Source organism: Eschrichtius robustus, chromosome 7, assembly GCF_028021215.1.
Source record: "Eschrichtius robustus isolate mEscRob2 chromosome 7, mEscRob2.pri, whole genome shotgun sequence".
NCBI lineage: Eukaryota > Metazoa > Chordata > Mammalia > Artiodactyla > Eschrichtiidae > Eschrichtius > Eschrichtius robustus.
In genome coordinates, this window is record NC_090830.1 from 101,997,181 (window position 1) to 102,023,712 (window position 26,532).

General features: G+C 41.3%; 2 protein-coding genes across 2 annotated transcripts in view; one reads left to right on the forward strand and one right to left on the reverse strand.

The window, feature by feature from the left end:
• The window catches only part of LIPA (lipase A, lysosomal acid type), a 104,787-nt gene extending 100,207 nt beyond the window's left edge, over positions 1 to 4,580 (reverse strand). The window contains exon 1 of the mRNA XM_068548160.1: positions 4,439 to 4,580. The gene's annotated coding sequence lies outside the window, so the exon portion shown is untranslated. The remainder of the gene's footprint in view (positions 1 to 4,438) is intronic.
• Positions 4,581 to 16,998, forward strand: LOC137767316 (interferon-induced protein with tetratricopeptide repeats 5). Its single transcript, XM_068548157.1, has 2 exons — positions 4,581 to 4,746; positions 12,920 to 16,998. Exons 1-2 carry the CDS (start codon positions 4,742 to 4,744, stop codon positions 14,361 to 14,363), a joined length of 1,449 nt encoding a protein of 482 aa, XP_068404258.1. The 5' UTR covers positions 4,581 to 4,741; the 3' UTR covers positions 14,364 to 16,998.
• Positions 16,999 to 26,532: the final 9,534 nt, after the last annotated feature.

The window sequence follows — 26,532 nt, forward strand, 5'->3', positions numbered from 1 at the left end:
ATAAAAAGAAACGAAATTGAGTTATTTGTAGTGAGGTGGATGGACCTAGAGTCTGTCATACAAAGTGAAGTAAGTCAGAAAGAGAAAAACAAATACCGTATGCTAACACATATATATGGAATCTAAAAAAAAAAAATGGTTATGAAGAGCCTAGGGGCAGGACAGGAATAAAGACGCACATGTAGAGAATGGACTTGAGGACACAGGGAGGGGGAAGGGGGAAGCTGGGACGAAGTGAGAGAGTAGCATTGACATATATACACTACCAAATGTAAAATAGATAGCTAGTGGGAAGCAGTCGCATAGCACAGGGAGATCAGCTCGGTGTTTTGTGACCACCTAGAGGGGTGGGATAGGGAGGGTGGGAGGGAGGGAGACACAAGAGGGAAGAGATATGGGGATATATGTATATGTATAGCTGATTCACCTTGTTATAAAGCAGAACCTAACACACCATTGTAAAGCAATTATACTCCAATAAAGATGTTAAAAAAAAAGAAAAAAGAAATATTAAAAGAATGCTAAAGGATCTGAGAGACCGCCTGTAGCAATCATCTTTGATTATGACATTTTATTAATAGACAATGCACAACAAATAATGTTTTTAAAAGGAAAATTAAGGAACCAATGTTATTGTTTTTTCATTCTTGTGTGTGTCTGGGGGGAGGATGTATTAATCTCCTATTGTGGCTCTAATAAATTACCACAAACTTGGTGGCTTAAAACCACACTAATTTATTATCTTACGGTTCTAGAGATGAGAAGTCTGAAATTGGTTTCATTGGCCTGAAATCAAGGTGTTGGCACAGCCAAATTCCCTACAGAGGCTCTAGGGGACAATTCTTTTGGTACCTTTTCCAGATTCTGGAGGCTGCCTGTATTTCCAGGTACGGACCCCTAATCCACAGAAAATACAAGTCCCCAGGGAATTCCCAGAAATATTGGGCAAGGCTTTGGATTTCTACTGAAATTCTATAGGAAATGAAGTGAGCAAAATTTATACCATTGAGGGGCAGGCATCAGAGTTACACAGAAGCAATCTTCACAATTTCCTTATCACTGAAACAAGAGATTTATTAGAGTAACAAAAACATAACTTAAAGTGCTTGTGTTGGTGGGAGGAGGCTGTAAGGTACTAAAATAAGTGTAACCACTGCCAACTCCCCTGAGTCAGAAATATTAAAAGTAAATAATTATTGGATAAGTGGTCAATTCTCAACTAGGCAGTTTTTCCCAGGTATTGTTATACAACGTTTGTACCCAGAAAGCAGAGCTCATTAATGTAAAATAAATCTCTGGATTATGTAATGTGTTTGTGTGAGATGTGTTTGACAATCTCCAGAGATCACATTTACTTAGTGTATCTTATAACCTAATACCACCTTTCTCTTCCATCCTTCCCAACTCTGGAAGAGATCTCTGCACTTCCCGGAGCTCAGTAAAACTAAAATGTGTGACAGCCTGGATGTCTGCAGAGAAAAACAACAAGCAGCAAATCCAGGAAAACAGATGCTCTTTGGTACTAAAGATACTACTGCCAAACTTACAAATGAATATACCCAGGGATTACCAAGAGGTCTCTTTAAACTGACAGCTGAATTTCAGGAGCTTGTTACTCCCATGGAAATGACTGACAGAACCTCAGTCGGTGTCCTTATTTAGAGGTCCCCCCAAGTGCCCAGCGGGGGTCTCTCATGTACCCTAAATCAAGCCAAGCCATAGCTCCTGCCGTTCACTACTATTATAGGTGCCCCAGCCCAAGTCTTCGCTAATTGCTGTCTACACACCAGCACAGGCTCTACCTCGTTGAGGATCATCCTGCCCACCAATGTCTCCATTCCCACGATGCTGCTAGAGCTGGAACTGCATTGGGACTAAAAGCCTCTACCCTACAGCCTGCCCCAGCTTGAACTGCCCACCCTCAGTCTGTCTCCATAGCTCTGTATCTTGTCCCCAGCCAGACCAAATGTGATACAGCCACCTCCACTTTGAAGCCCATGCTGAAGGGAGTAGGCCTTCACTGCCATTGCCCTGGATATCAATCTTTTCACCCAGGCCATCTGTTGAACTCCAGTACCACCCTCAACTTCCCTTGATCTGTATCCACTTTCCCTCTCCTACCTAAAGTCCACCTCCTCTCTCTTTCGGGCTGTGCTGGGAAGACTAATTCAAATAAATTAGGTATATACATGAGGGTATTACTTACATGGTTCTCAACTGTGGGGAAGAGGGAAGAGGAGGATTTTGCCCCTCGGGACCAAAAAAAAACAACAACAAAAGTTGAATTTGGCATTATATGGAGACAGTTTCATTTGTCACAACTGCAGGGTGCTACTGACATCTAGTGGAGAGATGCAAGATTGCTGCTTAAACATCCTAAACTGTCAATAGTGCCAAGGTTGAGAAACTCTGGCTTATATCTATTCCTTGGAAGAGTTATTACTTAAGTTTCAGTTTCCCAAGCAGATTTTTGACCAGTTGCCATGTTTCATGTTCTATTTCTCTTTTTCTCTAGTTGCTGTGTTTCACAGGTTGATGAGAATAAATTCAGAAGGTAATACATGATTAATTTTCCCAAGAATCCACCCAATCCAACAGTCTGTGAAAAAAAGACTGATACTCAAATTCCATCCAGAACTTTCACCATGTTCAACACCTACTCAACAGTCGGGTCTTCGCTTCTTCTCAATCCTGAAAGTGTATATTCCTTTAAACTTTTTATAGACGGTTTTTGTCTTTCTGAATTTGAATTCCTAAACAATATAAGTTGATAACCAGGATCTTTTTTTCCCTTTTGATTTTTATCATTGATTGTTTAGTTGCTGTCCACGCAAACCTTAATAAGCAAAGACTATCTCCTGGCCCAGATACAGCTAAAAGAAACGAAAGGAAAGGAGTAGGAACAAGGAAGCAAAAACACTACCTACGCACTGGAAATTTTTTCAAACAGAGCTCTATTAAATGTTCTACATCCTTAGGAAGGAGGAAATTCTGGGCTTATTTTTCTACCTCCAAATAAACCATTCAGTACTTTTTCTAAAATGTGGCTTCCCACTTAAACATTACAACAGCCTACACGCCCACCGCATCCACATTACCGCTCCGGCCTCACTTCTTAGGACGTTTTCCCTGCTCTCTGCACTCCAACCACACCGATCTGCGCTTGCCAAGTATGCTTGCATCTCCAGGCCTTTGCACTTAACCGTTCCCCCAGCCTGGAACGCTCTTCCTTAGTCCCATATCTACAGTGCTCACTCGTTCACCCCCTTCAGATCTTTGCTCAACTGTCACGTTCTCAATGAAACCTTCCCTCACCAAGATATTTATAACAGCAAAACACCTTGCACTCCAACCTTCTCTCTGCTTTTTCTCCATAGCACCACGTAACAAAAAATGTTTTGTACGTTCTTTATCTTTACCTCTCACACTAGAAATTAACTCCAAACAAACAGGAGAGTAATAAAATCACAAACGCACAACTAACTACACTTCTGTACCTACACTGTTAGCCATGTTTAACGTGATTCTGGGGAAGCAAGAACTGACTTTATCTACAGGCCCCTTTTCCCAGCAAAACCGAATGAAAAAGTCAGCACTTTTAAAACTAGTGACCACATAGTAGAAACGACATCACTGTCTGTTCATTTGAAAGCAAAGTGACTAGGATGGTATAAAAGTGATAAGCTGGTGCCTTTTAAACGTTTCGATGATGAACACGTTTTCTCAAAGTTTGAGAATTATCTCCACTCTCTGTGCACAACCAGAAACAAAATGCAGAAGACGGTGAACGGGGTAGGGCTTGCCCCTTGTCTCTTTTATTCCCAGCTATATTGACAGGGCCTTCAGCAATGTCTGGCTCTTGGCAGTTATTTAATAAAACTTGTTGAAGGAATGAATGATTGAATTCGAAGGGGACAAAATTTTTAGTGTATCGGCATTCGCTATTTTCCGCTTAGATTCCTAATACCACCTCATCTTTATTGGGACCTTATTATAGGAAGCTCGGTTGGCAAGGGCATGGAAGGCAAGGGAACTTTCATACAATTGTGGGTGGGGGGGGGTGTATAAACATCTTTGCAAAGCTATTCGGCAATAGCTACCAAAATGTTGAATGTATACACATTTTGGCCCCCAAATTTCTCCAGATTTACCCAATGGAAATCATGGCACAAGTGCACGGCACTGCACCTGTGTTGGCTGAATCAAGACTTGAGTTCCAGCCTAGGACGCAGAAAGCTGGAAAGAGCATCGCCTCCACCCAACCAAAATAACGCTGAGCAATCTCCTGTCATTTTAGTTAAAACAACAACAACAAACAACAACCCCCAAGGAAGCTAATCTAGAGGCAAGTGGACTCAGCGAGGCAGGTGAGAGCCAACACCGAAGTCTCGAGGCCCAGCTGTAAATTCCACCCCGAACGACCCCGCGCTGCGCAAACCTCTCACTGCGACTCCTCAGCCGGCTCCGGGGCCCACTCAACTAGCTCTTCCAGAAGTTTCTGTTTCCCGGAGCTGGACTCCGCCTAGTCGGGGATCAGATTCACTTTCTAGTTTCCTCTTCCCGCTCGGGTCCTGCCTTGAACAAAGCGGCCGCCCGCGCGCGCGGACTAGCGCTGCGGTCATCTTGCTCGCGCGCGCGCGCGCACACGCACGCGGCCGCTCAGTCCGCGCAGCAGCCGAGCGCTGAGCAGAGAAGCGGAGAGGACCGGCGCCTCCCGAGACGGCCGCGGAGCCCAGCCACCATGAGGTGAGGGCTTCTGCCCGCTTCTTCTCCCCAACTCCGTGGGGCCTTTGTGGCACACCCGCGTTTCTCGCGTATTCCGCTTCCAGCGCAGCGCTGCGGCCTTTGAAGGGGCCGAGCCCGGCCGCCGGGCGTCTGCGTTGGGGACGCTCCCCGGGAGCCCCGTCCGGGCCCGGGACGGCTGAAGGCGGGCCTGCTGGGGAGGGTGGCCGAGCGGACCCTTCTTTCGAGCCCCGGGCGTCTCCGCGGTCGGGACTGTCGGGCCGGGGGGCGGCGGGGCTGGGGGTGCCGGGCGATGCGTCCCGCGGGCCTGTCACATCCCCGCGGCTCCGGTCGTCGCCGCCCCGGGGCCGGTGCGGGCGGCTTCTGCGTGGCCGGTCCCCGCAGGCCGCAGCCCCCGGCGTCACACGCGTCCGCTCCTGCCATCTTGCCTTCTGATTCCTGGGTCTGACTTCTCCCCCTCCTGTGTACCGTGGACAGATGGTTCTTGTTCCACGCCATCCACCGTTTTATGAGGCTTTCTCTCTCCGTCTCCTTGACTGGCGTGTGGTGGGTGGTCCTTGGCTGACCCATGTAATGCGGTCCCCTGCCCTGCACGTGGGTAGTTAACAGTCTCCATTGGGAAGCTAAGGAGTGGGAGATTCCGATCTTGGGCCCCTGAAGCCCGTAGAGCCCTTTGTTCTAAATCCTGACTTTGACCACCTACGAGTTGGGTGACCCAAAGCAAAGTTTCTTCAGTTCGGTGAATCTGTTTCTTATCTGTAAAAATTGATAGTGTCCGTCTCTTAGGACTGTAGAAGGGCTTGTTGACTGATGCCTGGCACTTAATATTTGCAAATGTTGACTATAAAAAGATTTAATAAATGCCTCACTTCTACCGTTTGTAAGAAGGGAGGGAGGTGGGAAGTATCAGGAAGGGGCCTGAAGAAATAGGGAAGGAAAGGCGGGTGCGCTGTATGTGGATGCAGGTTGGTGTGGAAGAGGGGTGGACCCCATTGGGCGCTAACTGTCTCCCAAGGAAAATGAAAGACTACTCCTTCCTGGCAAAAAACAAAAACAAAAAAACACACCCCCCCCCAAAACACACACAAAATTACCTGAAGATAGATGGTGCCTCTTCAGGCACAATAGCCTCTCTCTGCCAGCTTCCCAGAGACAAAGTTTAAAAATTAAGTAGACATAGTTGAAAAAGTAAAACTTGTCGTAGTGTCCAGTTGTGCACAAATCCCATAGAGTGTGGGCACAGCACTCACATGGCTAACGGAATGTCCCTTGGAGATCTCACAGCTGCATCATAACGCCTGGGGCAGCCCTCCCTCCTCATCGTCCTTGCGCAGAGGCAGATGTTCACTTTACTCTGTGGTTGGGCGGAGGGCTGGTAAGCCCATGTTGGATAGGGAAGACTGAAGTGGCAGAAAGTTTGGATGGGAAGAACTAACAGGAATTCCCTCATCTGAAATTCAGGTGCTTTTTTTTTTTTTTTTTTTTTTTTTTTAATGCTAGGCTCATGCCTCTGGGCTGGAAATGCCAGAAGCTACCAGTATCTGACTGCATTCACTCAACAAATATTTATTATTGAGTTTCTCTTATATGCATGAAATCATAGATTCTGGGGACACAGAGGTGAAAAACATAAAACTGGAGTAAGGTCCTTATTCTCATTTAAATGGGGGAAATAGACAACCAAGAATAAATGAGTAAATAATCAACATAATTCAGAAAGTGATAAGAGCTATAAGGAAAATAAAATAGGGCTAAGAGAGTGACCTAGAATGGAGGGTGTTACTTTAGATAGCTCTACCACAGGCGGCCTCTTGGGTAAGGAATATTTGAGCTGAGTTAAAGGAAGGAGCTAGTCATACAAAGATTTAGGAGCAGAGCTTTTTAAGTAGAGTAAAAACAACAGGTGTAAAAGTCCTTGAACTTGATACGTTCAAGATAGGAAGAAGGTCAGTATGTCTAAAACACAGATAATGAGGAGGAGAGTAGGAGAAGACAAGGTTGGGTGGGTAGACAAGTCCAGCTCCTTTAGGGACCTGGAAGACATGGCAAAGGCTAGATTAAAATCTAAGGGTGTGGGGCTTCCCTGGTGGTGCAGTGGTTGAGAGTCTGCCTGCCGGTGCGGGGGACGCGGGTTCGAGCCCTGGTCTGGGAGGATCCCGCGTGCCGCGGAGCAACTGGGCCCGTGAGCCACAATTGCTGAGCCTGCGGCGTCTGGAGCCTGTGCTCCGCAGTAGGAGAGGCCGCGATGGTGAGAGGCCCGCGCACCGCGATGAAGAGTGGCTCCCGCTTGCCGCAACTGGAGAAGGCCCTCGCACAGAAACGAAGACCCAACACAGCCATAAATAAATACATAAATACATAAATAAAAGTTTAAAAAAAAAAAAAATCTAAGGGTGTTGGGAAGCTATTGGGAGATTTTAAACCAGGAGACTGATGTAATCTGGTTTACATTTTCAAAAGTTTACTAATACTGTACGGGGACCAAGAGTGGAAACAGAGAGCAGATTTTTGCCACAGCTCAAAGGAAAGGTAATAGTCTTTCCTGTTTTCCTAGACTAGCAGAATAGCAGTGGAAATGGAAAAAAGTGGATGGATTTGAGATGTATTTGGGTGATAGAATTAACAGGACTTCCTATTGGATTGGATGAGAGGTTGAAAGAAGAATAGGAATCAAAGATTACTCCTAGGTTATTTGGCCTGTGGGAGACTAAGAGGTGCCAAACAAGGTGGGGGAAAACTAAGGGAGGAACAGGCTCAAGGAACCCAGATTTCTATAATTTCTATGTTTACTTGAGATGCCAACTGAACTTCTAATTGAAGATGTAAACGAAAAATTAGGTAAGTCTGGAATTCAGGGGAGAGATCAGAGATAGAAGAAATACCTTGGAAGAGCATCAGCATACACATCTTTGGATTCTAGGAAAAAAGGTATTTTAATTCCCTTACATTAATGATGATGATAATTATATCTTTGATAACTAAGATTTTTGTCCTTCCTTCAGATCGCTTTTAATACATTTCCACCCAGCTCTTTTGTTACTTGAAAGAATCATTAATCACCCTCTCTGCCGCTCCACAGCGTGTCTAGTAAGAAGCAGCTCGATCTCAGAACAACTCCAACCACGCAGAATGCTATGACTTTAGACTGAGGGCTCGTATTTGAAACCATTGTTTTCTTCTCCTGAGACCTTTAACTGTCTGACATGTCTTTTCCAACGGGCGGTTACACAACCTCTTACCTGCTCGTTAAGCTGCTCTAAAATCTCTTGTTTTCTTTTAAGTCCTTCCCAGGCAAAGTGAATTTTACATACGTTAGACATATCCGATATTTTAAAGCAAACTATTCTTTAAGAAAAAAACAAAACAAAACAAAACAAAACAAAACTCCAGTTTTTATGTGAACGAGGTAGTATAACATTATGGTTAAAAGGCATAACCTTTTGTTTAAGTCAGGCAGAACTAGGTTTGACTCTGTGCTTGGACACTTTGTAGCTGTGTAACCTTGGACATGTAATTTAAACTCTGTTTCCCAGTCCTCATCCATAAAATTGTGAAAATAATAAGACATTGTTGTGAAAATAATAAGACATTGTTATAAAAATTAAATGTAATTTGTGTGAAGTCCTTGGCACACTGCCTGACACGTGCAGGTCAGGGGTAGCCTTCTTTGAAGAGCCGAGATTTGAGCCAAGACCAGAATTAAGAGAATAAGTAAACCCTAGTACTCTCTTAGGAAGAAGTAAATGGTTTTGGGGGGTGTTTCTGTTTGACCGCTCATCTGATTCTAGAAATATGTTGTACAAGTGTAACATTTATACTGTTGAGCTGAATCTGTAGTGAACCTAGGTCTTATGCATAAAGTTGTTTTCTCAAATATATCCTTGTTTGCCATTTAACTTAGCCCTCACCGTGAATAAAATAGGGAAAATTTCAAGTTAGAGTAGAGGTCTAGCCTGTTGGGCTTGAGGCTGTTTTATACATTAAGCTCTATAGGCCTGGTGTCTTCAACTGTCCTGTCCCATGCAGTAACCGCTAGTCATACATGACTATTCAAATTAATTAAAAGTAAATAAAATATAAAAAGCAGTTCATTGGTCATCCTAGCCACATTTCAAGTGATCAGTGGTCACGTGTGGCTAGTGTCTATCACATTGTGCAGCACAGATACGAACATTCCCATCGTGGCAGGAAGTTCTATTAGAAAGCTCTGGTCTACTAGAACCTGCAATCACTAAAATGTGGGACCTGTATATATGTGTTTATATGTATATACAGACCACACGAGAAAGAGAATAAATATGAAAATATTATAAAATTAAAATTAGTAATTATAAGTGAACATAAATGTCTACTAAATATATTAAGTTAGCTATTAATGTTTAAATTTAGTATTTATAAAAATTAGAAAACATTTCATGAAGTATATGATTAGATTATAAATATGAAGTGGTTTTATTTTTCTAATCACTACTACTAATTGTGTAATTAATCCAGTTCTCTGACTCTTCTGCCACTTTTGGCTATTAGGACAGCCTCTTTCCAGTGCCTAAGGACTCAGCCCAATTCATTTTAAAACCTCAATCTCATATTTGATTCAAAGCACTCTTCTCTTCCTTCCCAACTCCCAGAAAATATTGATAAAGGTGCTGTGAAGAATAGGAAAATGTGATAGACTAGGCTTTAGGATGGCAGGCAAGGTGGAGACGCAGCTTCAGCTAAAGTGGTCAGGGGTAGCCTTCTTTGAAGAGCTGAGATTTGAGCCAAGACCAGAATTAAGAGAATAAGTAAACCCTAGTACTCTCTTAGGAAGAATTCACAGAGTGAGGGAATAAAAAGCAGGTACAAATGCCCTGACGTAGGTGCCTACTGGGCATAAGAAATAATAAACAATAAACTTTTGTAAAGGCTTGTATGACTGGGGTGCAGTGAGCATGAGGAAAGTGGTACAAAATGAGGTTAGAGAAGTAGACATGGGCCAGATGGTAAAGGGCATAGTAACCATGGTTAGGAGTTTGGGGCTGGAGATAAAGATTTGAGTAGTATTAACAGTGTATAGTTTCACTCCGCTTCATATTCCGTCCTTCTCACAATTATCCCCGTCTCTCCCACAAGCATCATTTTCTCCCTTAATACTGGATCATTTCCCTTTGACATGTCGTTCAGTCATTAAAAATACGATTGAAAAAATTGTTGACCATTTCCTCAGATTTGCCTCTGTTTCTCTACTCCCTTCATAGTAAAATTCCTTGAAGGAGTGACCTGTATTCCCCATGTCCACTTCTTCTCCTCTTCCCATTATCCCCTCAACCCTCTCCAGTAATATTTTCATCCCTACCGTTCTGTTAAAACATCAAGTTCCCCCACAACTTTACTTCTCCCAAAACAGTGATCTCTGTCCTCATTTTCTCAACCTCTTAGGATCATTTGTGCGCATTAAACATTTATCTCTCTTTTTTCGAAATCAACATTTTCTTCCTTAGGCTTTCATGACACCAGATTTCTTGGTTTATCTGCTCCCCTACTGATTATTAAGATTAGAAAGGGGCAATTGAGTTGAAGTAAGATCTCAACAGTGAAAAGGAGGAAGTCATAAAGGATCTGAGGGCAGAATGGTCTAAGCCAGTGCTTCTCAACCAGGGTGATTTTTGCCCCCCCCCCCCCAGGGGACATTTGGTGATATCTGGAGACAGTTTTGGTTGTCACCACTGGAGGAATGCTAGTTACATCTACTGGGTCAAGGCCAGGGGTGCTACTAAATATCCTGCAATGCACAGGTCAGCCCCAACAAAAAGAATTCCTTGACAATCATAACTAAAGTACACCACCACCACCACCACCACCACCACCACATAATCCCATTGCTCTGATTTTTTTTTTCTTAACACTTATTACTGTCTGGAATTATGTTGTCCGTTGATTTGTTTACATGTTTCTTTTCTGTCAACCCCTTTTGTTCCCTCCTCTCCTGTAATAGAATTACCATGAAGAAAAGGCCTTTTTCTATCTTGCTCATTACTGTATTCACTACAACCAGCATATCGCCTGACATGTATGACATGAGGTGATCAATAAATGTTTCCTTTTTTTAAAAATTTATTTGGCTGCATTGGGTCTTAGTGCGGCACACGGGATCTTCATTGCGGCATGCGGGATCTTTCGTTGGGGCACGCGGGCTCTTTATTGCGGCGTGCGGGTTTCTCTCTAGTTGTGGTGCGTGGGCTCCAGAGTGTGCTCAGGCTCAGGCTCAGTAGTTGCGGCGTGCGGGCTTAGTTGCCCCGCAGCATGTGAGATATTAGTTCCCCAACCAGGGATCGAACCCGCGTCCCCTGCATTGGAAGGCGGATTATTAACCACTGGACCACCAGGGAAGTCCCCAATAAATGTTTCTTGATAGAAATACTAGAGTTCCATAAACATTGATACACATATGCATACATACACGTAAGGAGGAGAGTCCTGTGCACAGCATAAAGGGAAATACACACACACTGTACATTATTCATCCGATAATTAGAACATTTCCCTCTTTGCGAGAAGCCTTAAGTAGCTTTTTTTTTTTTCTGTAAATTTCTTTCAACCCTTAATTGTGGCCAATTGTAGATTTAGAAAGTCTTTCCTGACTGCCTCACCACTACCATCAGCAAAACAAACAAAACTAGGTATGTGAATCAGGATTTTGTCAGTTGCAGACAGGAGAAACCCAGTTCAAACTGGCTTAAGCAAAAAGAGAGATTATTTCCTTAAAGAAGTAGAAGTCCAGGGATGGACAGGGTGATCCAGGTATTTAGTCAGCACCACAGGCGATCTGTCTTTATTCCTGTCTAAGCCCTGCTTTCCTCTATGTTTGATTCTTTCTCAGGCAGGCTGTCCCCAAGAGTTTGGAAAGATGGCCACCAGTAACTCCAGCTTATATTCTACAAGCTTAAAATTTTTGGAAGAGAGTTCCAGCAAAGCCCCATTTCAGCAAAATTATATTTTAATTGGATTATCTCTGAATATATCACGGGGTCCAAGGAATGGCTGGAATATGTGTGCTTTCCTACAGACTGGAGGAAAGTGTAGACAGCCTGTCTCAAATCACATGGACTGAGAGTAGGGGGAGATGTTCCACCAAATGAAGGCCCCAGATGTCCACAACACTGGACTATGTGCCCTTCCTGAGTCACTTCCATGGAACTTTATTGGAATGCTGAGTTGTAATTGACTGTGTACTTAGTGTACTTATAAGCTCTGTATAAGCGGGGCTGTGTCTTATTCAGTTACATCCCCAGGGTTATTCAGAAGATCTTGCACCTATAAGCCTTTCGGTAATGAATAAATACTTCCTGTCCTTTCCTTTCCCCTTCATCTTCCTAGCTTCAGAGATGAAACTAGGCCCTGCAGAGATAACACTGTGCTTCACACAAAGGGAGTTCAACAAATATTTGTGAAGTGAACATTAAGGGTAATGTTAAGTTAATAATAGGTGGTAGCCTTTATTGTTGCCCACAATCCTAAAGGTCAGAAGGATATAGCACTTAACATCAAAACCTACTAACCCTCCTTTTGCTTTTTCCCCACTTTCTCTAAATCTTTGTTATATCTCAAACTTATACTTCTTCCCGTCTCTTGGTATTCCTGTTCCTGTCTGACTCTGTGTCTTTTTTTCTCTTTGGGGTTTCCTTTGTTTGTTTCTTTATTTCTCTGCAAAAATTATATATTCACATGGCTTCTGTCTCCTTCAGTGTACTTCTTTTTCTTTTTTCTCACCTTCTCCTCTTTCCCTTCACTACTCGTAATACAGAAAAGAAATTTTTATGTTGTTTATTAACTGTGTATTTATCTATTATTATTAATTTTCAGAACTAGTAAATACAATATTTTAAATTCCACTCTCTAAAACTAGGTGGTCCTTGTGGGTTAGTGACTGCCAAAAGGAAATAGATACCCTATAACATAGAAAATGCTGTCATCTCTCCAGAATTGGTTTTGCAATAAATAATGTGAATTTAATGAAATATTTCTAGGACATAACTATACTAGTTTCCTCTGTGTATAGAGTTACAGAAACCTAGTGCTTTAACTGTAAGATCAAATAGATAAAATATAGTTCTTTGCTTAACAACCTGTTTAAGATTTAAAAATTTATTATTTCCTTTATTTCTTCAAAAATTAAAAAGGATTTTATCTTTGACAGTGAAATTCCTAAGGACTCATTGAAGGCCATTCTGTTGGAGTTAGAATGTCACTTCACATGGAATTTACTTAAGGAAGACATTGATCTGTTTGATGTAGAAGATACAATTGGGCAACAGCTTGAATTTCTTACCACAAAATCCAGACTTACTCTTTATAACCTGTTGGCCTATGTGAAACACCTAAAGGGCCAAAATAAAGATGCTCTAGAGTGCTTGAAACAAGCAGAAGAAATAATACAGCGAGAACACTCGGACAAAGAAGAAGTACGAAGTCTGGTCACTTGGGGAAACTACGCCTGGGTCTATTATCACACGGACGAGCTTAAAGAAGCTCAGAAGTATATAGACAAGGTAGGGAACGTCTGCAAGAAATTGTCCAGTCCTTCTGACTACAAGTTGGAACGTCCAGAGATCGACTGTGAGAAAGGGTGGGCACTCTTGAAATTTGGAGGAAAGTATTACCAAAAGGCTAAAGCAGCTTTTGAGAAGGCTCTGGAAGCAGAACCAGACAATCCAGAATTTAACATCGGCTATGCCATCACAGTGTATCGGCTGGATGATTCTGACAGAGAAGGGCCTATAAAGAGCTTTTCTCTGGGCCCCCTGCGGAAAGCTGTTACCCTGAACCCAGATAATTCCTATATTAAGGTTTTCCTGGCGCTGAAGCTTCAAGATGTACATGCGGAAGCCGAAGGGGAAAAGTATATTGAAGAAATCCTGGACCAAATATCATCCCAACCTTACGTTCTTCGTTATGCAGCCAAATTCTATAGGAGAAAAAATTCCTGGGACAAAGCTCTTGAACTTTTGAAAAAGGCCTTAGAGGCGACACCAACCTCTTCTTTCCTGCATCACCAAATGGGACTTTGCTATAGGGCACAGATGATCCAAATCAAGAAGGCCACTCGCAACAGACCTAAAGGAAAGGATAAACTGAAAGTTGATGAGCTGATTACATCAGCTATATTTCATTTCAAAGAAGCTGTGGAGCGAGATTCTATGTTTGCATTTGCCTACACGGACCTGGCCAACATGTATGCTGAGGGAGGCCAGTATAGCAATGCTGAAGACATTTTCCAGAAAGCTCTTCGTCTGGAGAACATAACTGATGATCACAAACATCAGATCCACTACCACTATGGCCGCTTTCAGGAATTTCACTGTAAATCAGAAAATACTGCCATCCACCATTATTTAGAAGCCTTAAAGGTCAAAGACAGGTCATCTCTGCGTACTAAACTGACAAGTGCTTTAAAGAAATTGGCTACCAAGAGACTTGGTCACAATGCTTCAGATGTGCAGAGTTTAAGTGCCCTAGGGTTTGTTTACAAGCTGGAGGGAGAAAAGAGGCAAGCTGCTGAGTACTATGAAAGGGCCCAAAAGATAGATCCAGAAAATGCAGAATTTCTTACTGCTCTCTGTGAGCTTCGACTTTCCATTTAAATACATACTCCAGGAAATTAGTTCTAAGCTTTTTTTCCTCCATTTTGGTTTCTTATATTTTTGTTTATTGTTTTAATCCATTGTTCATTATAGAGCTACTTTTTATTGAATTGTTATTTTGTACCTGGCATCATGCTAAATACTTTATATACGTTATGATGAATCTTTTTTTTTTTTTAATTAAACTACAATAATCCATTGAGAAACAGCAAAATTCCGGCTGTTGTAACTTTAAAAAGTATGGTCATTCTGACTTTATATTCTTTATCTCTGCTATTTATAATAATTTTCTGATTAGATTTTGTGAAGTTTTCCATATTACTTCCTTATGCTGCGAGTATAATCCTACACAAGCCTTTGACACCTAAGTCAGGAACAGTCTTTTAGGAGTGCAAAATTATATTAGTTTAAGCACTTAACTATGTAGCTTGCAAAAGACGGAAACTTCAAGTTACAGATGTTCTTCTGACTTTGAGGATATTTAACCATCAACATGATAGTTACCTAAAGAATCCTCTTTGTTGGAAGAAAAAAGTTTATAATAGAAGTTCGTCATCCCTGATGACTTCAGTAAAAGGAGAAAACACTAGAACATGAGAAAAAAAGATTTCCCCATATACAGAACTTCAGGGACCCATGAGAAATCCAAAGTATTACCTCCCAAAATATTCATTAAGTAGCTAAGAAATAGTGATGAGGAAAAAAAATGAATAATGGAAAATCATTAGTTTCAAATTTTTCTAGTTCTTTTAACTAGAAGAATAAACCTAAAGTTAATCTAGATGGAATTAATTTTATTCCTTCCAATTAAAATTGCAGTATTTTTAGGTTAAAATCATTGAGATAAAAAGCGGACCAATTGAGAAATTGGGAGAAATGATAAACAAATGGGTAAAGTAGATGCCCCTAACCTACATCCCTAGATTACCAAGATTTCAGTGATTTAGTTTTGGGTCTGGACTGGTTGGAATTCTCACCTACACAATTTCTGGCCTGTGGTTAACTGTTTTAGTATTCCAAAGTTACTTCTATGAAGCTTTTCCTTTTGTCTGAAGTTTTCAGATTGACATGTTTTCCTGTAGATCCTCTAGGAATAGTTAAGCCCTATTTTCAGTTTTAATATCCACTTTGAAGGGTCACTGCTTAAGGGCTTTTATCCCAGAGGACTTTTTAAATCGGGATGTTGCTAAAAGTGGCTTCTTTAATGTTGTTTCCTTGATTATAGACTACACAATTATGTTAACCACCACAGTGTTAGTGGAAAAATATGCCATATGATTTAATTCTCCGTACCTTCCTTCAATGTAGCTCTTAAAACTACTGTAATATATACTGTATATATTCTCCGTACCTCCTAAAACTACTGTGTGTGTTTTTTACTTTTTGTTACTATTTTTATTTTTTAAATTTCTATTATAGTTTTGACTATTATAGAAGTAATGAATTCTCATTGTAAAATTTTCAAACAATACAGAAGTATATGAATTTAAAAGAGCACTTCCTTCACCCTACCCCAATTCCACATGCCCAAGGTAAACTGTTAATAATTTGATAGGTATCCCTCCAGATATTTTTTTCTCAGCATATTCAAACATACATAAATACTGCAGTGTATCTCATGAATTAAATTTTTTAAAATGTTTGTTTTACTTATCTCCCTGCTGGTTTTATTTATTTCGCTGATTTCACTTGTTTATTCAAGAATTAAGGACAGGCAAGGGAATGATCTTTAAGTATTTCAGTAATTCAGGACCGAAGTCCTAACCTATCAGTAGAAGCATTTGTCCTGTTTTGCAGCAAATAGCTTATTTTGCAGCAAGTCATTTTCTGCCATTGGGAATAATGTTACGATTAAGGTTATGTTCCCAAGTAGAGACTTCATACGCAATAAAATTACAGTTGTGATATCAAAACAAAGATACAACTATACAAGCCTCTCTATTTAAACATTAGACTTTAAGGTCTATTAAGTGATTTTAAAATCCACTAGATATTAAAATATTGAAATATATAAGAAGCATAACATACTAAGAAAGTATAAAATCAGCATATGAATAATACAACTGTATAAGTTGAACTAAAATTAATATTTATAATAACTAAATTTTGTCAGTATTGTGCTTGCCTTCCTAAACTTTATAACTATTTGGAGATACTTTCATAGACTCTTCGGTTTAAAAAAGACCTCAAAATTCACCTTTATTAATTAACCATCAAAATTTGAAGGTTGAATTATCTTCCTAAATGATAATTTTGTCTTCAGATGGTCCTTATTCTTAGAAATTTGGGACTTCCCTGGTGGTGCAGTGGTTAAGAATCCGCCTGCCAATGCAGGGGACACAGGTTAGATCCTTGGTCCAGGAAGATCCCACATGCCGCAGAGCAACTAATCCCGTGCGCCACGACTACTGAGCCTGTACTCTAGAGCCCGCGAGCCACAACTACTGAAGCCCGCACGCCTAGAGCCCGTGCTCCACAACAAGAGATGCCACCACAATGAGAAGCCCGCGTACCACAACGAAGAGTAGCCCCCGCTCGCCACAACCAGAGAAAGCCCGTGCGCAGTGATGAAGACCCAATGCAGCCAAAAATAAATAAATTTATTTAAAAAATAAAGTTTGTTTCTGCCATTTAACTGAAGACTTCTAGCGTGTAGTTTACACATTTTGGTCTATCCTTAGGAACTTCAATGATCTAATGCTTTTTAGAGATGACATTTTGTATTAGTTAAATCTCTTAATTGCAAATCAAAAAACTCAGCTAAACTGACCTAAGCAAAAATGAAAATATAATGACTGATGTAATTTAATAGTCCAGGGGCAGCACTAATTTCAGATAAATTTGAAGGAACAAATGAATCACCAAATACATACGGCTGTTACGTGAAGTCAAGTGACACTGAGTAGCCAAATACCAAATGTCTACTACACATATCTTAAAGTAATTGAAGACAATTGCCCTATGTCCCCTGAAACTTAAGTTAAACATTCCATTTCCTTTCACCCACCCCCATAAGACATATTGAAGTCTCCTCCCCATCATGGCTATTTTGAATTTTCTCCAAATTGTCTTTATCCTTTGGCAATGGTTTGTGCACAGGGTTTAACTTCATACCTAAAGTGAGGTTTTAGGACTCTGGTAGAATGATCCCTTATCTTTTCTATGAACTATATGTATATTAATGTAGCCAAAATAATAATAACCACTTCCTATCTACTTATGTGTAGGTTTTTCTACACATGCCATTTTAAGGCATGGCTTTCATATCCTGTACCTGACCATTTGGCTTTTGAAAGTGTTTTATGTTACTTGGTAGCATTCAGCACTTCAATTCAGATGACTCATATCTCTTAAAGAAATTATATAAATATTTGTATATAAGATGCTATTCATTGCAAATGACAGAAAATAGAAAACCTGGCATAAGCTGTCTTTAAACCAGTAAGAAACAAAAGTAAATCGTGTTTTCAAACAAGGCTTAATCTTTTCAAAGTACTGTGACCAAGACACAATCACTCTCTCTACTTCTCAGCACTGATTTATCAAATTTGGCTCCATTCTGAGAAAACTACCTTTGTGATCCTAAGATGGCTGCCACACGCACTCTTGTCTCTATGCAGCGGAAAAGAGCGCATCTCCTCCCCGAACCATCTGAGAAGTCCAGGTTTGCAGTGTGATAGGACCGTCTTAGGTTATGGAACCATTTTCAAATAAGTCATCATGGCCAGAGAGGAAGAGACCATGTTCATTAGTTAGGCCTGAGACATAGCTGGCACAGAAAGACAGTAATGAGGAGAAAGTTGACTTCCTTAGAAGCATGGACTGCAAGGTGCGGGGATGGAATTATCGAGAAAATCGGGATTGGATACTGGCAGCCAAAAATACCAAAGTCATGTAGATTCCAATTGTGTCTTCTTCCCCATTCCATACACGTCTCTATAGCAAGTGAAGTATTTCAAAAAGGAGGTAGTCATTCTAGCTCTAGTCATTACTGAAGCCCCCAGTAAACTTCTTCTGTTGAGAGTTCAGTCTGGTTCTCTTATTCCTCTTTATTCCTACAGATCTGTTCTCAGCATCATGGGTAGGGGGAGTGGTGTATGGAAGGTGGAGCAAGGGAAGAAGTTATACTCACATTGTAGCAACTGCTACCAACTGTAATTCAGACAACTTCAAAAAATAGGTAGAATTATGGGCTTCCCTGGTGGCGCAGTGGTTAAGAACCCGCCTGCCAATGCAGGGGACACGGGTTTGAGCCCTGGTCCAGGAAGATCCTAACATGCCGCGGAGCAACTAAGCCCGTGCCCCACAACTACTGAGCCTGTGCTCTAGAGCCCACGAGCCAAAACTGCTGAAGCCTGCATGCCACAACTACTGAAGCCCACGTGCCTAGAGCCCGTGCTCCGCAACAAGAGAAGCCACCGCAATGAGAAGTCCACGCACCGCAACGAAGTGTAGCCCCCGCTCGCCGCAACTAGAGAAAGCCTGCGCACAGCAACGAAGACCCAACGCAGCTATAAATAAATAAATAAATAAATTTTAAAAAATAGGTAGAATTATGGCTGGGAATGTATCTGAAGTACCAAAGATGGCTGTGTTGACTGAAATAATGACTTATATCCAATAAAGCTGAGCAGACCCTGCAGAAGCCATCACCAGCTTATTCACAGCTGCTGTGAGGTCTACAGGCCTTGAACTGGCCTTGTCCAAATTCAAAGTGACAAAGGTAGATGATAAAAGTGAGTATGGGATGACCTAGACATCAAAGGACAACCAGATTACCCATGTGGTCAGCTTGTACATATATATGTACAGCTATATCTGTGTGTGTGTATATATATATCTGTAATGGTAAAGGCCCATATAAAAATATCTGCTTTGCATTAATTATAAGGTACTTTAATATTATACCTTAACTATTTCAACACTGCAAATAAAGAGAGCAATGCTCAGAAGTTAGTTAAGTAACATTATCAGAATCACACAAGCTACTTAGTTACTAAGTGGTAGGACTAGGATTTAAAACCAGATCTGACCTCATTTACAGTCCACTCTCTCTCCATTGTGTCAGTGGTTCATAAACCTAACCCTGAATCAGAACCACTGGTGAAGTTTTTTAAAAATCAAATTCCCAGGTCCCATGAAAGACCTACTAAACCAGAACCTCCAGGGGTGGGACCTATATATTTGTAAAGCACCCAAAGTGATTCTGAGGATCATCTAGGTAAGGAAACAACTATAATAACTTTGGGGGGGATGGCCTTGTCTGTTCTACATCCTATGCATTCCATTTTTAAGTAGAAATCCTAAGGGAAACTATATATGTTAGGTTAAAGTTAACAACAGCCCAAGTTTAGATACAACTTTTACCCTGTTATGTGGAAGCTCCCTGAATAAAAAGGTTAGGGGAAATAAAAGAAGGAATAAGCAAGAATAATGTAGAATCAGAGGTTTGGGGAGGATCTTACCTTTCCACTCCTCTCTCCCACTTCTCTCCCAGGACCACAGCCTCCCATTCCTCTGCAATTCTCTTCTTAGACAACGTTCTCTGGATCACTGAGATGTGGTTTCTTTTCTGCCTTAGCTTCCTCTTTTCCTGTATCAAGCCAACATACCTATCCCACCCCAAACAAAACTCCCACCTTCTCTGGCAGTGTCTTATTTACTAAGATAAATTTGTTCATTAAGCGTTTTGTTGTACTTCACTTTAAGTGAATTAAAAAACAGATCTAATTACTAGAAACATGCACAGAAATGCCATGTATATATTCTCCTATCTGCTCGGAACCTAGGGGCCCTCTATAAGTGATGAACTAGAATTCTCAATATCTCCTTTCATGATGGGCTCTAGGAAGAGAAAACAACAAAATAATGACGGTGAGATGTGTAAGCTTTGGGAAAGCCAAATCTCACGGGAGCACACAGATGCCTCGTGGATAAACTCTGAAGGACAAGCATGGATTGATGTCACTTGGATTGAACACCAAAGACACTGAACACACTGGCCTTTCCTATCCTTCAGGAAAAGCCATTCCTGTTGAAACTTCTTCCATTCCAATATCAAAGGGTAGAATGGGGTGAGGAAGAAAGGAAGAGATGAATACCCAAGAGTTCAAAAGTGAGCCTATAGGTCAACTTCCTCCAAACATGTCCCTAACTCACCACCGGATTGGAGCAAAGCCCTAGGAAGGAGGGAATGCTAGTTCAGCCACATATATAGACTATAGTGTCACGTGAATAGCCATAGCTAACTCATAGCTACATAGAATATAATATGTACTAGGTGCTGTTTTAAGTGCATTACATGTACTAAACTTATAAAATCCTCACAAAATCTCTATAGATAAGCATTTTTGTTATTTCCTTTTGCATATGAGTACACTGAAATTGAGAGAGATTAAGTAAGCCCAAGGTCACGTAGCTAATAAGAGGTAGAAAAAGATTCAAACCCTGGGTATCTGGTTCTAGAATCTAGCATTTAACCACTAATAAATATTTTCTAAATAGTTTTAAAATTTGGAATGAAGGATATAGGAAGATAGGACCAATCTTTACAGAAACTGTAGGAGAATGCTACAGAGAATCACACAAAGCACAGACATTCTACAATCATAGGTCACCCAACACTTTCACATAGAGTCCCAGAACTCCCTGGAAGGAATTGTGAAAGGAATTAAAAGCTGCTCTGAAACCCCTGGAGAGAATGGCCTGAGAAATCAAGGGACTCAGTCTAAGGGAGGGGCTTAAGAGTTGGATGTTAGAAATCAGAGATTTGGAATAAATTCCTCGAAAAAGGAAGCAAACCTACTTTGGAAGGCTGGAAAACCAGTAAACAATTAGAAGCCAGAATATCCTGTCCTTTGCCCTTGGGAAGAAGGATACATCTCCCATGCACATACCAACCAGAATCAGAACTTTACCCAGTGTGGAGAACGACACAAGTAGGCAAGGAAGGAGGGTGCTATAACTCATGTAACGACAAGAAGTAGGCTGGGATCACCTGCCCCTTAATATCCCCTGAGTTTGCCTTGAGCCTCCAAGCCATGGACTTTGGAAAGTAGCTCTGAGCCCCCAATTCCACTGAATACTAATTTAGTTTAAGAGGCACTTCACCTCTTCACATGCTTTCCCTTTTCCATACCACCTTAACTCCAGTAACCTTACACCTCAATCTCACCAAAACAAACATAAAAACCAAACAAACACCAAAAATGAAAGCCATTTACAGGCCATTTGTATATAAAAACCCTTTATTGATAAAGTTTAGGAGAGAGGAATCCACAACTTAATAATTTAGTATTATATAATCACTTTTTTAAGGAAGAGAGCAGGAGAAAGCATAGAAGGAAGGAGGGAGAGGAGATGGGGAGAAAGAAAGAAGGAAAGAAAGAAAAGAGAGAGATGGATTGAGGGGAAAAGAGAAAGAAAGAAGGAAACACCCTTAACCATTTTTTGATATTCCTGCCTCTTGCCATGATTCCGGGCCTTATCTCCTTCCCTATCTCTACTCTTCCCCTGAAAAAAAACCAATTCCACTGTTTTCCTGAAACAGAGTAATTCAGTTTTCTCTTATCCTCATATACAGCCACAGACCCACTTATGCATAACCAAGTTCATTAAGCTGCTTAGTTCAACAAAAGAGTCTTGCATTTTAACATGATACACTCTCTTTGAAGGCAATTGTTGCTATAAATAAACAGCATCCCTTCACAATTTCATGGGAACTACACATTTAGAAGTAAATTCAATCACTAAATCTGTCATAATTGGTATACAGGATAACAAGCATGACATTTTATGTTTCCAAATTATACAGAATACACTCACTCCCCTATATCATTTGGTTTCAACATGTCTCAAAATTTGACTTCTGGTATGTGTTTGAGATTTCATCTTACACTTTAACTTAATCCTTTATCAACTCATATCAAATCAATTAACACAATAGTACGGGACAAAGAATGGGACCCAGGATGGCAATCTGAATTCCCAAAAAAGGCCACAGAGGGCTCAAAATATTTTTTTTTTCACCTTAAATTTTACCCATGGTTAGCCCTAGTTAAGTCAATTAAAATCATCACTCATATTAACTTTGATATTCTACATAGAGAAGTGAACTAGGCAATCAAAATATATACTGAAAAATACAACACAGCATCTTTATCCCTATATTTGTACTTGCAAGAGGAAGAGGATAAATGTGGGATGGGTAGTGAGTAGGGACTAGGGGAGGGAAGAGAAGGAAACAACAAACTTTGTTCTAAGGCTGGCCTTGTCCAATTAAACTGTTAATTGGAGGCATCACCAACTTTTGGGAAGTGGTCTCACTAATTCCAGCAGATGGCAGTGCTGCATAACATGTAGTTATTTGAAAAACAAAACAAACAAAACAAACCAAAACAAAAAACTTTCTTGAATCTCTGGACTATTTAAGAAGAAAAAACTTACAAATGATTCCTTTTTAGAGTTGAGAGGTAATTATGAAAGTGTAACCGCAGGCCCTGAAAAATCCCTGTTTTTAATTTAGAGAAGCCAAATGCAGCCCCAAATCCCAGCAGTCCCAAAAGTCCCAGACACCTTTGTGGATCCCCTCACCAGAACATTTATTAGTGTCAGCTTGTGTTTGATTTTGCATTGGCCTTAGGAATCTACTAGAACTTCAGGTAGCCACATAAAGCGGCTTCCCCACCATCCTTTTCCCTTACTCCCCAGCTTCTTCCCCTGACAAGGGCAGAGGCTGTTTCCAACCCACTCAATTCCATACCTGAGTTCCTCGGCATCATCTCAGATTTCTCTGGCCCATCACGAATTCTTCCTCTCTTAACGCCCAGAGTACGCAACGCCCTTAGCCTCAGTCAGCAGTCAGCATGTAAGAACCTCTTGGGATTGTTCTCACCTGAGCTAGTTTCCATTTACCAATTAGGAAGTACACCCGAGATCACGGAAGCGGTGGTAGGTGTATTTTAAATTCCCCACCATATATAACATGGTGCCAGATTCCAGGGAGGTGCTTAATAACTAGTTGTGGTTGATGAACTCCTCTCACCAACTCTTAAAACAAGTTTGCCCGTACGCCGTCTGATTTTCAGTCATGCCCTGTGAGTTAGAGGCCAGCCATAGGCCCGGGCAAGACTCCGGCCAGGGACTTCTGCTCCTGGCCAAACCCTGCAGCAGGGTTTTCAGGTAAAGTAAAAGCAGCTCGTGTGGTCCCTGTAACTGAAACCCCATCTTTTCACGATAAGGCTCCTGTGTCCACCTTTTCCCAATATTCCAGGGCTCCCTTGCATGGGCAGTGCTTCTTGCCCAGGCCTCCCACTCCATTTGAGCACAACAGAGCTATTTAATTACGTCTGTCTGGGTTCAACACAGTTGTATCATTTTTACATTCAGGCCTCAATCTAGAGTTTTAATTAATATATTTCTACCAACTCTTCTCTTTGCCACCTTTATTCCCTTTCCCAAACCTGCCCCATGATACTCAGTGCTCTGGAGCGCCTGCTATTTACGTGACACTTCTTACCAGGTGTCCTATTTAGGCCCACTGAATTGGGAACATCTAACATTTCCTATGCATTCCGGGTGCCAGAGCGACTTCAAGCAAACCTGACCTTCAGTCAGCCCTACCCTTGCTGCATTATAATTCTGTTTAGCAGTTACTTCCTTCGTTCTTTTTCTCATTTGCTCACTTATCGTTTTCACTCATTCATTCATTCACCAAGTATTTATTGAGTGACTGTGGATTAGGCACTGGACTCAGTGGTAAGTCAGTCAGTACGATCGCTATCCTCAGAAAGCTGTGGTTTTGTGGAGGAGGTGACATTTAAAAATAAACACACAAATGAACATGCAATTGTAATTAAAATACATTCTTTGATGGGAAAGAGCAGGGTGCTATGAGAACGAGTCATGTGGGTGGTGATGGTGGGATAGGTGATTTAGATGGAGGCAATGGTTAAGGACAGACTCTCTAGGGAAGTGACATTTAAACTGTGGCCCAAAAGATGAGAAGTGAGTATCCCGAGGGATCCATATATGCAAAATGACCTGGGAAACAGATAGAACAGGGCACTGCAGTGTGGTGAGTGGGAAGAATGTAGCCCAATAGGAGGTTTGGAAGTTAGGCAAGAGCACACCCTGCAGGACATCATGGGCCATATTCCAGTGTGCAACTTCAGCGATTCTGAAAAAGGCTTTCCCCTTTCTGTTTGAACAAACTAGAGTCTGATGTCCAAACTCTTCCACCTCTGCTTGGGCAGGGAATGACACACTTAGAGATCCAGAGGCCTTCAGTGTCCACGGGAACCTCAGGTAGCCCCACATCCCTTTCCCCCGTGAAGACCTTCTTCCCCACCGAAACACACTCAGACTCTGCTCAGGGCCCCGTTGAAAAGACAGGGACTGAGATATGTCTTCACTTTTCCTAGGACTGGGACCACTAACTCTTCCATCTTTACATGTGTCAGTGGGAAAAGACCTAACTTGCCATCACAATGGAAGCAGTTTTATGGGAAAACTTTAAAAGGGCTGCATTTTAAATGCTAATTTTAATGCCAGTGCAAATCTTTAGTGGAACATACATTAACTGCTCAACAATAAAGTGCTTTGTATTTAATTTTAGCCCAATCCTAGGTCCTGGACCCCTCAAAGAGGGCTCTGACACTTAAATAATTAAGAGTAATAATGAAAGTAATAGTGATCACTCTCTCCCAGAATTCAGAAGCACTTTTCACTTATTTGACACCTCCTTAAGCTTCAGGTAGATAGACCACATCGGGGCTGGGAAAGAAGGAGAAAGAGTTTTAGCCTGCAATTCAGACACCCAAAGGAAGACCGCGGCAAGCAAGGGGTCCCCATCAGCTTTGTAGGTAATGATGTGGCTCTTTGATAGGTGATACTGACCACCCATAACCTCCGCTAGCATGTTCTTGCCAAGTTTAGTTATTCCTTGACAACTGATGGAAGACATGTTCTGTCAACATATTTCAACTGGCTTCATCAGGGGTGTAGGGAAAGGGGTAGATAAATGCTGGGGGATGGGTACATCAAGTTCATTGTACTTTTCTTTCTGGTTTTGTATATGTTTGGAAAGTTTCATAATAAAATGTTTTAAACATCAATCTTTTTATCATTATTTAATATTTTTCCCACTCCTCCCACCAAATATTGCTCTGTGCTAATGGGACAAAATCCCAGTCATCTCTTACTGGTAGCTGCTCTGGCAACATGTATAAAAATGTATTGTTCAGCGGAGTTAAAAAAAAAAAAAAGACAAACTTTGAAGTGTGAGAAGAAAAACTCAGATATCTACCTTGGATTCACACTATTTCATTTCAATAAACAATTTCCAAATTAGACCTATTAGGACCAGGAAGGTGAGTGCCAAATAGATATTACCATCTTCATCATCACTGGGCAATGGTATAGGCACTTCAGAAAGAACTCACCTCTTGACTGAGAAAGCGTGACTTTGGTAATGCGGAACGTGGGACAAAGCGTGCTGCCCAACGTTCTCCACATTCCGCCCCTCCCACCCCCGCCCTTGACAAATGCTCCCAAAGAAGAGCCTGGATCAACAGACAGCAAATTAAGCCACTTAGCCTGGAAGTAGTGGTCTTGATAGAACCAGACTCTTGGGAAGATTCTTGGAAATTTCCAATCCAGGATCTTCCCATCTATACTGGTTGGAAGACTGAAGCATAACCCAAAGGGTTTCATCTCCCCAAGGAAGGGCTTATTTCCAAATGGTTTCTTGAACCCACACGAGAAGATGATCTGAGCAGGTACAAAGGGAGGGAGGCAGACTCCAGCATCAGACAGCTTCCTAGTTTTACAGGAATTCACTACAGGCACTAGAGTGCAGTGACTACAGAGTCAGAAGCCGTGGGACCTAATGCCTCAGTTTCCATGTCTATTAAACGGTGATAATATAGACTATTATGGGGATTAAATAAGACAATGCATAGGAAGTGCTTAACACGGTAGCTAACACGTTGGAAGTTCTCAATAAATGGTTACGCTTTTTGTAAATTATTTGATTACTTACCACATCTTTATATGCCAGTTACATCTTGGCATAATCCAGACAGAGCCACTCGCAATACAATCTAAACCCTTTGTGCAGGGGAAAAATGTTTTTCCAAACATGACTATAAACTCATTTTATTATGCTTTT